General features: G+C 31.5%; 1 protein-coding gene across 1 annotated transcript in view; it reads right to left on the bottom strand.

The window, feature by feature from the left end:
* Positions 1–11,564, bottom strand: part of Mrgn1 (Mahogunin ring finger 1) — a 30,834-nt gene extending 19,270 nt beyond the window's left edge. The window contains exons 1-2 of the mRNA XM_074183804.1: positions 11,346–11,564; positions 11,178–11,296 (exon numbers count right to left, since the gene is read on the bottom strand). Of these exons, the coding sequence (XP_074039905.1) occupies positions 11,178–11,296; positions 11,346–11,436 (210 nt within the window). The 5' untranslated portion in view covers positions 11,437–11,564. The remainder of the gene's footprint in view (positions 1–11,177; positions 11,297–11,345) is intronic.
* Positions 11,565–12,385: the final 821 nt, after the last annotated feature.

Here is a 12,385-nt window from a genome sequence, read left to right as displayed (position 1 = left end):
TCTTTATTCCGCAAAAATTCATTTCAATCTGTTAAGTATTTTGCAACGCAAAGAAAAAAAGTAAAAAATATATAATCATTTGTAGAAAAATGTACAAGAATCTTTTTCATGGGAAAGAATTTGGCTTTCTACTTCTCCAAAAAAATGTGGGAATCTTCCAAAGAAAGGAAGATAGTAATTATTTTCAAAATGAACTCTTCACAAAGATGCAAAAAGAGTTCAGTCTAAAAATAATTACTTTCTTCCATTCATTGAAATATTCCCACTTTTTTTTATATGAAGATGGAGAAATAGATCATCATCGATGATCGAAACCAAAGGGCTAGCATTCGACGCAGCACAAACAAGGACCCGAAGAAGCGGTTTTAGCGAGGCATCAACGGAAAACGAGGGCGAGAGTATTCCATTCACTTGGCTTATCCTTGAAAACTATAACTCCTATGTTATTTATGACTGAGGAATAGCTGAGGAATTAAATGTTCTTAAGAAAAACGTAGTCAATTGAAATCATCTTTAACCTTTTTCTCAAAATATGTCGGTCGGTAGCCAGGCGGTTCGACGTGGGTGCTTTGTTCACTCACTCGAATTGACTGCCGTGTTGGTCGGTGGTTCAAGCCCCAGTATGAACGATCGATTTTCACTTGCTATCGCCCAACCCGTGTTAGGAATCACACGTTAAAAGGTAAGACCTCATTAATCCTTAGCTCGCACAAGTTTCGACCTCCGAGGGTTGTCGTTCGTAGGGCTGCGACAGCTGGTTCACGGAAAAACAGATTTTGAAACAGATTAAACAGGCAGGAGTGGCAGAATATTTTTGTCTGAAAAATACTTCAAGTCAACAGAAAAATTGTAAAAATATTTGTATATATAAATGTAAAAATAAAACATCAAAATGAATAGCTTCAAGTTTCAAACACGATTACAAACATTTTAAAATGTTTATATATATATATATATATATATATATATATATATATATATATATATATATATATATATACATCCCGATATCAATATGGCATCCATACATTGAATGCGCTGATAGGGCGTCCATCATAATTTGAAGAATTTACCGAATATATTTCATGGTAAGTACTAGAAAACTGATTTCTGTAGGCTGGCATGACATTTTTACCACCATAAAAAAATTGAGTTCACTATTGATTCGATAGTAGAGCGTCCGTCCGTCAAACATTCATAAGAACTCCTCAGTATACACCATCATCAGACATCTGATTGATAATAGGGAGTCCAATAAGTATATTTTCATACATGAAATAGATTATTGGGAATCCTTACAACGTTGCCAATATTTACCGCATTAAATGTAGGCAGCAAGTGGGTTTTAATTTCTTCACATCTGTTTTTCAACAAGCGTTGTGCCAACGACAAATTGCGTATGGATTTCAGGTAGCCGGTATGTATTTCATTTTTACATAGGTACCAAGTGATATTGACTGATCATGAAAAGTTTATTCCATAACGAAATTTTCAATATCATTCGATAATTTTTGTCTTGGTTGGCATATTTCCATTTTAACACTGTATGATATTTAAGCGAGCCGAATATAATGATAGGAGAAGTGAAACCGACACATGCATGGTGTGATTATTGAAAGTTCAACTTTAATTACAAAAAGTTCATTGTATATTTCCATTAGAAAACAGCAAGAATTCAAAGTATTCAAACTAGTTGAAGACGCCAAAATGACAGACGATAGGATAAATAATATGAATTACCAAAGAATGTAAATATTCACGGCCGTAGATGACAGTGTAAAATCTGTTTTCAGCGTTTGCGTGGTTTGCAGGTTTTTATGCCTGACGTTTCGTCTACTACTGCGGTATACATTATCAGAGGCGATGTGGTAACGGTTGCAAAGCCCGAGTTCGTGGTCGAGTTGTTGTTCCCGTTAACTGAGTTATTGAGCATTGAAAAATTTGGTTGTTGAAAATTGGACGTGCCTGAGTGTTTTGTTGAGCACAGTCATATTTACTCAGTGTCATATTTATTCCATTTGGCTGATACACACTACACAGGATAGCCATCTAGAAGGCATCAAGACCTGTCAAGATTCATTTCCGTGTATGGTATACGATTTTTCGAGTCATGCATTTTTCAATATTTCTTTAAGGACTGACCTAAATATTTTTTAATTTTTTCTAGAGTTTTTCGTTTTTAATACGCTTTTATTAGGTCGACCTGTATGTATGTATGTAACTATGTAGTCAAATCTAAGAAAACTAATTTAACCATCTTTTAAAGATCGTAGCGTTATGAAAATTGGCAGTTTTATGTGATTTTGATGACAATATGGTAGGTACTCTGGAGCTGATCTGATGATGGAGCCGGAAGATAGGCACTAGGATTCCATGATGAAATATCGTATCATAGTCGTGTTTGGTCTTGTAATGAACGTGAATCTCTTTTTATCAATGTGCTCCACAAGATCACATTATAAAAGTTCAAAAACATTATATTTTGTTCATTATGATTTTTTTTAGTAACATAACATATTGTTTTAATTTTTCTATATATTTATCATTATATCCTGTTTCTGTATCAAATAAAGACATTCGGTAAGTTGAACAAACTGTTTTAGCGCAATTTGTTTATAAATTGTGTATGACCGTATGGGAATTCAAAAAATTTTTATCTTCATAATATGATATTCAGAAAAAAATACGATTTTTAATTGTTTATGAACGTTTTTTTATATATCTCGAATGTTCAAATGATTATTCGGAGAATGTTTTCTATTTTGAAAATCATAATTGACATTTCTCTACAAATTGACAGAAACATTTTTCATAATTAATTTTATCATTTATTACCAAAACAATTTATTATTAACGCATTCTTAACCGTCAGAGTTAGTATCTGAGTTTGATACGTAGAATGCCTGAATCAGTTTTCGATATACTGGATGGTTAGTATTTTGTTGATCAACAATCATGCCGTACTCGAAGTTGAAATTGTCATCATCCCAACAACATCGGATGCACTCATCACTGTTTTTCTACTGCTTTAAGTTTTACTGCAGTTAGATACCTACTATGCAACTACAATGAACTAGTTTCAGTAATTCTAAACCTGCCAATGATTCTGGTGTTTTCATGGACAAAAAGAGAGTCTCAATTTTTTCTCATCCCCAATCTGTAGCTGTTGTAAGATTGTTCAGCTATGTTCGAACTTGACTAGTCTGATCAAGAAGTGCTTTTTTCTTCTTCAGCAGTCTCCGAAAATTATGGTTGAGGTGTCATTCGATTCGGAATAGCGTCTAGAAAGTTTTTGGGAACGGACAACTTTCGGAAATGAAAATAGCAAAAGTTATAAACAATTTAGTGAAAAATAAAAAACGGGTTTAGTTATTTCAAAACTAATTGAGATTTTCAAATTCGAAAATAGGAAGAAATTTTCTATAATAAAGTCTTAACTCCCGGAACTGTATGACCAATATTTATAATTTTCCCGAAGCCCTGAAAATGAGATCGTAATCGGATGTTTGGCCGCCGTGAAACGTGCCTGTTTGGGCCGTTTTTACAAAAAAAAAATTTGGCATATAAAATTTATAAATCAAGGAATGAAAGAATTCAGGCAGATACTCAAATGCTAAATTAACAATAATCTGTCGGTGAAAATGTTTATTGCAATTATTCGATTTATTACGCTATTGTTAATATTTTTATTTTCACCACTAGTTGACAATTTTTTTTTTAATGTTTTTAAATGTTTTCAATTATTTGGAACAAAAAAAAATTAAAATTTTTAAAATTTTTCATTGTTTTATAAATAAACAATTTGTAATAAACAAATGAATTTTTTCATTTCATTTTTGTTCTTGTTGCAATTAATGAATGAAAAACAACCCTGTATTTTTTTTTTAATTTTTTTAATTTTTTATCGAATTTTATAAATTTTGGCGCTCTATAATCAATCTATTTTTTCATCATTTAAATTATTATATTCATTAAACTAATGGAGATACAATGAAAAATCGCTAGACTCATTTTTTCTCCATTAATAAAAGAATATATTCAGCTGAAGTTTGATTTTTTTTATAAAATTATTCATTCGAATTATTCTAATTTTTTACAAATTTTTTTTTTGAAATATTGACAATTAGTGGTAAAAAAATTGTAAATTAACAAATGCGGTTTTTTGCATTGCACACAATTTTTCAAGAAACGCTATTTTTTTTTAATCATAATTTTTATTAAAGATTAGGATCCAAAATAAATTCAAATATGTTATAAACACATTCGTTTATAACAAATTTTTAAACAATAGGTGATGAAAAAAATATTTTTATGTAGCTTCTGATTTGAAAAAAAAATATACTAATAATAATAATCAAAAAAAAAAATTGTTCTTCGATTATTTAATAAACTTTTCAATTCAAAAATGCAGTAAATGGTTAATAAATAACTGAAAAATAATAATTTTTCAATATTTTGGAAGTAAATCAATTCCTAACCGTTATAATCATAACTCTATGGAAGGAAAAAAATTCCACACTTTTAGTTTGAAAAATATCACACTTGCAATAATGATAATCGAGTGATAAAAAATTGTTAATTAACAATAGCATAATAAATCTAATAATTGCATTAAAAATTTTTTACCGACAGATTACTGTTAATTTATCTTTTGAGTATATGACTGAATTTTTTCATTCCTCAATTTATATATTTTATATGCTATAAATTTTTTTTTGTAAAATTAACCTAAACACGCACGGCCTACACGCGGCTAAACACCCGATTTAGAGCTCTATTTCAGAGCTCCGGGAAAATTATAAATATTGGTCCTACAGTTCCGGTAGTCAGGACTTTTCGATAGGAAATTTCTTCCTCTTTTCGAATTTTTTTTTTTCGATTTTGAAAATTCCAATTAGTTTTTGAGATATTTCCAAAAAACTGGACCCATTTTTTATTTTTCACTAAATTGTTTATAACTTTCGCAATTTTCATTTCCGAAAGTCATTCCGAAACATTGGCAAATGTTTCTCTGAAAATAGCTCAGCATTCTTGGATTATTCTTTCCTTCAGTGGCTTTATTGAATCAGATTGCGTCGTCTTTAAAACAACCTATTTTAAGTAAGTGGCCCAGAGGAAAAAATCTAGAGGAGATAGGTCCAGGGATGTGAGAGGCCATTCAGTAGAATCTCTTCTTCCAATACATTGATCAGCATAATTATTATCTAACCATTGAATAACTGGAACTACAAAATAATAAGGTTCCCCATTCTGTTGAAAATGTAATACATTTTCTTTCAAAGATAAATTGCCGTGTATGTCTCTGTGATTCTCTAATTCATGAACTATCCGAGGTTCGATAGATCTTTCTAGCATGTGATCATACATTTCGCCATTTACATTTTCTTCTATATACAGTGTGTAACAACGAAAACCTAACAGAGCCGTTTTTGAATATAAAAAGTAAGATTTTCAAAAAAGCTCGGACACGTCGATTTCTAATTGAAGGGGGACACCTTTCAGACTAATCAGATTTTTTGTAGTACGCACCCCCTCAGAGAGGTGCGTCCGACGACCTTTATTTAGATGGGGAAAGTAGGTCGAGTGGCACCTTGTTTTAAAGGTCTTTCGAATACCTTCACAACTCTGTTAAAAGAAAATTTTTGTAACGATTAGTTTTCGAGATAATTTGAAGTTAAAATTGCCATGTTGATAATACATTAGACAGACCACTCGGTAACTTGTATGCCTAAATAAAAAAAATTTTAAGCAGTTCTTCTTATCAATTTTTTGTTAAATAACAACGTTCGATTGTTTTGTTGAAACGGGTCGTGTATTGTTATTTGTTTAAACATTTCTTTCACTACTGCCGAAAGGGTTTCAGTTATTGCTTCATTTTTTGGCAACGACCAAAATGCTAATAAAACATCAATTTTATTTAACGAGCAAAAACCTGGTAAACACCTAAGCAGAAATCACGTTCTGGATTTGGTCACAAAATTCAGGGAGACAGGTTCGGTTTTAAATGAAAAAAGTGATGTTCAGAGAAGGGTAGTGAATGACGATAATGCGATTGTAGTGTTTGGTCAAGTCATCGCCAATCCCAGGTTAAGTACCAGAGGTTTATCCGCAATGGCAGGAATAAGCCATATGATCGCATGGAGAATCCTTAAAAACCACAAATACCATCCTTACAAAATTAAACTTGTTCGTGAACTCAATGAGGATGATTTTGACCGAAGACAGGAGTTTTGTGAGGGCATGAGTGAAATATTAATGCAAAATCCCGAACTGCTTTATAACATCTGTTATTCGGACGAAAGCTCATTTTATTCAAATGGTTGCGTGAACCGTTACAATTGCCGTTATTGGTCGGATGAAAACCCAAGACAATACGCAGAAATACATACCCAACATCCCCAAAAGTTGAATATCTGGGCCGGAATATTAGGCAATCATATTATAGGTTCATTTTTCATTGATGGAAATTCAACCGGCGATTCTTATTAACAACTTCTTGAAGAGGCAATTCAACCTTCATAAGTAGGTGCCACTCAATTTACCTAAAATGTAATGGTGGTAACCAACCCCATCCCCCGGAGAAATCTCCTCGTAATAAACAAATAATTCGACATCAAATGGACACGTATTAGCAGGTTGTCATAAAAAGCAAAAATTTATTTTTTTTATGAGAGTTCTGAACGTAACTTGCACCTTAAAAACAATTTGATTTATTTTAAAAAGAGTTGAACTCAATGCAAATACCTTTAAAACTTCAAATTATCTCGAAAACTAATCGTCACAAAAATTTTCTGTTGACAGAGTAGTAAAGGTATTCGAAAGACCTCTAAAACAAGGTGCCACTCTCCTTCCCTATCTATCCCTATCTATTATCGAGACGAATAAAAAAAAATAGAAGAGGCGTAAAATATTCAAGTCTTAATATTAATGCTACGATGGTAAAAATCATGTTTTTGAAAATTCACTAAATTAATAATAGAAAATAAAATTTATTCTGAATGAATTCTTTTATTTGATGAACCAAAACTTACTGCATCGAATGTAGCTTTGAAGAGTACCATTGAAGAGCATATCTTAAGAGCTTTCAGATAATGTATCACAAGTAGGTGGTTGCCTTTCAAAAATATGAAGTTGTGGTGGCTGGGGGCAAGGGTGTGAGAGAAAAAACAAGTTAGTCATCACATCATTTGTTTCTCCCTTTGTATTATGAAAGTTGTTTTCAGCGATTTCTTATATTTTATTTGGTTGCTCAGAGATAGACCTTGTAAGTTTTCAAATTGTCACCCTGTGTATGAAACCGGCGCCGACCTACAAACATACCAAATCAACGATATTTCTAACAAATCATTGAGACTTCCCTCTCGCAAAAACTATTGCATTGTTGTCAGTTATATGGACGCCTCATAATCGCTCACATGTATGAAAAATATACGGCACAAGTATACGCGTACCTCCCGAGCGCCACCAAAATAAAAAAGACTCAACTAGAATATACGCCAATACATATAATTTTGACAATGAAATTGATAAATAGGCGCCCATCTGAAATTTTGTCAGATGGAAGATAGGGAACCTCTGAACTGCCTGGCATGGTGAAACAATTCGGCGTCCATATATGGACGCCTCATTGAAACCGGACGCCCGATTGATAGAAAATTGTAAATGTACGGAAGCTCTATTGATAGTTGGATATATATATATATATATATATATATATATATATATATATATATATATATATATATATATATATATATATATATATATATATATATATATATATATATATATATATATATATATATATATATATATATATCGCTGACACAGTAAGTAGTTTGTTAATCTTAAAAGGTTCCTCTGCAGGAATCTCTTGTATTTATATTGAAGATAATTCTGATAATTCTTTTTTTGACACAGGAAAACTCTATTCAACCCATGACTTGAGCTCCAGATGATTGTTTATCCCTCGACTCATTCAGAGTAAAAAATTCGCATAATATACTGAAATTACTTCAAGTAATTTTTTTTGTCAGAACTCAGAGTATGTTACCGAGGATAGTTTATGGCAAAGGTTGTCTATCTGATTAGTCCAACTTAAAGGGTTATTTATCAATGTATATGCCTGGAAACTTCACTGAAATGTTGCAAATGATTTTTAGATTTTCCATGATTATGTTTTGTGGTGTTTTTATACTGTTATTGATTTTGAAAATGATATTTTTTGTTTTTCCATCGTTCAGGATACTGGACGGCAGGGATATAACAATAGGTTCAATATGAGTGAAGATAAAACAGGAGTGCATCCTACAATTGAAAATTTGATTTCGCGAACGTTCTACGCTCCATATTGTATCCACTATTTAAATCTGGCGTTTAACGATATGGCAAAAGCATCCTTGGTACTTTTTTCAATATGGTTCAAATATATATGTATTTTTTTCGGTATCTACTTTTTGGTGGACAGTGGTTTTAAAGCATGTCCAGGGATTAACTTGAGAGACACTAGATGCTAGAGAAGAATAGAGGCCTTAAAGCCTTCAAGATTTCATATATGAGATGTATTCAAAGCTTTGCTAAGAATTCATAAAAACCAAGCCTTTTGTTTATTAAATTGTATCAAACCATTCAAGTTTTTGTGTTTCATAGTAATTTGAAATGAAATATTGAACTGCATTAATCCAATAAGCAAGTTAATGCAAACAAAATATTTCGATCTAGCATTTGCATTCGATCTTTCACAAAACAACAAAAAATTCCTCAAGCGAAGTCAAATAAGTCCTTCAATGGCAATATTGTTGATGTAAGAGAACTGGTTGACGAAAGTGATGTTGAGGCTAAATTTGAATCTGCGCCAAGAAATAATCCTGGATTTTCAGATTATGAAGTTATTTGTTTCGGCCAAACAATCTCGATACATATATAATTTCATAACTTCTGTCAAAAAATTGATTGGAACCTTATTCATGAGCAAAGGATCTGATGAATTTATTTCAAGAGTTAATTAAAACGCTCCAAAACCGTGGATATTTAAATGAATCAAAAATGCATCAAAAAACCTATATTGCCAGCACGTCACCAGGGAATTTCAAAGTTAAAATGGACTTTTCATGAAATCTTTCAGAAAATACCCCTGCATTTCAAATAAAACATTACAATAATAGGTTAAACCAAGAAAAATGAAATGTGGGCCATAATTAACAATATATGGACAAAAAAACTAAATAAAGCATAAAATTAAAGAAATTTCGATTTATTGATTAAACATTATTGCTCAATAGCAATAGCTATATTAACTGCGAAAATAAAATCTATTGTCAACTCTCTGGATAATTTGAAAAAGGTGTTCGATCCATTAAAGTCTGGTTCAGTATGAGTCAATAACAGTTACAACTGAAATAAAAAACAAAATTCTTTGGGCGATGACTACCTGTCAGCAAAATTATTGCTGCAGCTGCCAGAGATGAAGCACTTAGTGCTTCCACTGATGATCCAAACAACTTCAGACCTATCTTGATTCAGATAACACTATCAAAAATAATAATTCTGAGATTTCGACAAGCATACCTTAAGAATGCGAGATTTCATTGTAAGTTGAATTTTATATTTACGTTCTTCTGTTTATGTATAATTTTCCTGTGAATGAGATCCGTTTTAATTCCATAACGATTTTTTTATATTGTTTTTTTGGGTTTATAACCTCACACAATCTGAAAAAATGAAAGGTAAATCAATAGAGAATCGGCTGAACTGTAGTAAAAGGGCAAACTGAAAAGTTCACCCCGAAAAGTTACTATTTAATATAAACTACTGAAAAGTCCAATTAGTTAACAACTTGTCATATTCATTAATTTTGCCTACAAATTGAATAATATCAATTGAAAAAATCAAATATTGATACTTAGCTTTCTCAAGTGGTTGCCATTACTAAGAAAAGAGGTTGAAAAAGGAAATATGAACCTAAACTGAACTAAATTCTCAAAAAACATCCGGTATGTGTGTTCATGTAGACTGTCACATGTGATATCTGGACATTTCATTCTTTTGGCTTGCGTCAAAAGAAATTAAAACTATCACAATTTGAGGTGAGATTTTCATAGCAAATTTCAGGTTTCGAAAATGGAAAAGGATTGTTTTCCAAAACCCCAGCCACTTACGAAAGCTAGATATCAATATTTAATTTTTTCAATTTATATTTTTCAATTTGTAGGCAAAATTGATGAATAAGACAAGTTACTGACTAATTGGACATTTCAGTAGTTTATAGTACGCAGTAACTTTTTGAGGGAACTTTTCAGTTTGCCCTTTACTACATTTGAGCAGATTCTCTATTGATTCAACTTTTATTTTTTCAGATTGTGGAAGGTTATAAACAAAAAAATACTGTGTGAAATATTGAGTCCCCAAAAAAATTCTTTTAAAGAATATCCATAACGAATATTTTGGAGACCAGACTGAATGGAAAAAGTATTTTTCATGTAATTCAATATTAATATGAAAAGAGTTGTTTCGAAAGGACTTTTTCCTTTGTGTGGTTTACTTCATCTGCTAAAAACGCCAATTTGGTTGGTGAAACACGCGTCAAGAAGAGTGTTGCAGTTCTGGCGTTTGGGAGAAGTACTTGTTTTGGATTTACTCTTTGCCAGAAGTTCCTATTTTACTTTTCATACTTCAATGTTCATGTGGAAATAGTTGTTTTGCATCCAAATCAGTTAAGCTGTTTTGAGATTAGCGTGCACATGTGCACAGTCACGGCATATAATTACAAATATAATCATTGATAATGAGCAAAACTTCAGTGGGGAGTATTTTGCAAGATGATATGTAAAAATGAGGGCTACTTGTCTTCAAAACAAAGCAAATGCCAACTTGTGATTTAAAATTGAACGTTAGTTAAATATCAAGTTCATTTAGCGATGTCTAAAGAGCATTCAACAGTGAATTCATTCAATGGTTCATTTGAAATATATTTGATCAGCATTAGTAGATTAGCCTTGTCTGATTTTTTCTGTTAATTCCATGATCATGTGAAATCGAATATGCATCTGCTTCCTCCACTATGAATTTTAAAAACCAAACACAGTTAACTTGTAGTATTTTGACAAAACAATATTAACATTTTTGGGAAAGAATAAGTAATATCACCAGAGTTTTATATACCTTGCCATTATACTTACCGGAGTAGGTCTATTCCCAAGAAAATTCAAGTCTGAATTCTCGCCAAACAAATATGCTTCTGGCTGTGGAGTGTCAAATCTTTCTCCGCCCATTATGAAGTGGCTTCCAAAGTAATTTCCTTAAATGAAATATATAACAAAAATACAAGGTGATTGTATTAAATTTACCTGATCTAGGTGGGTACTTATATGCATGATTTGAGACAACATCAATTTCTTCAACCCCATCATGTTGTCTAGTGGTTAGCAATGCACCCATTTCTTTAAAAAAAATTATAGAAATATTACAGTATACAATTATTTCAAAATTCCATTATTTATTTTTCAAATTTTTTCTCACTGCAAACACTGTCAACATCTGGCCTGGCTCTCCAATATATGTCATATGTCATTCATTATGCAGTTTGTTTTTGTTCTAGCAATGGTTTTAGTTAACCGAATTAACATGAACTAGTGATTATCGGTGTCACTATCAAAGAGGGAACATCATTATGCTTTGCCCCGATAGAAAAAAAAAACTCAAGACTGTAAAGGTAGATAAGCCTAACTATTATATAAAGCTTATCCAAAACGCGCGCAATAAAGATCTTTTTAAAATAGTGTTTTTGGAACATAGCTTAATGACCAAAAACGCTGATATTTCCGATTAATTTCAAACGTTGAGGGTGCGAGACTATGAACAGTTTTATGCGACTGAAATAAAACAATCAATTCCAGGAATTTCAAAATGTCAATCTGTAATGTTTTCTACAAATGATAAACCAAAACTTAGAGAAATTATGACAAGTGAGTATTCAAATTCATTTGTTCTTTACAAAGTAGGATGTCAAAAACTTATTGGTAACTTAATTCCAATGAATGCCTATAATCATTTCATAAAGCTTAAATCTGAGAAACTAGCCAATATATAGACAGTATATAGAAAACGAAGAAAATCGAGAATTTTATAAGGTGTTGGACGAAGCTTCCCGAGAAAAGAAAATCGTGGAAGAAGATCAATCAGACGCTGAAGATTATAAGTAGAATTTTTTTTGGTTTACTTATTTTAAGTGGTAGTATTTTGTTTTGGCTTGTATAATAAAAATGTTGATTTGGATTATATATTACAATCTGTTAAAAAAAATCTTTTTTTTTAAGTCTCCAAGTGAAAATCTGCATTATATTTTACAAAAGAACTGTATGTCACATTAAGTCCTTAATACACGTTT

This window comes from Leptinotarsa decemlineata, unplaced genomic scaffold, assembly GCF_025532065.1.
Source record: "Leptinotarsa decemlineata unplaced genomic scaffold, Ldec_3_MD MMD2_tig00026345_RagTag_RagTag, whole genome shotgun sequence".
In the NCBI taxonomy this organism is placed as follows: domain Eukaryota; kingdom Metazoa; phylum Arthropoda; class Insecta; order Coleoptera; family Chrysomelidae; genus Leptinotarsa; species Leptinotarsa decemlineata.
This window is presented reverse-complemented; position numbering and strand designations above follow the sequence as displayed.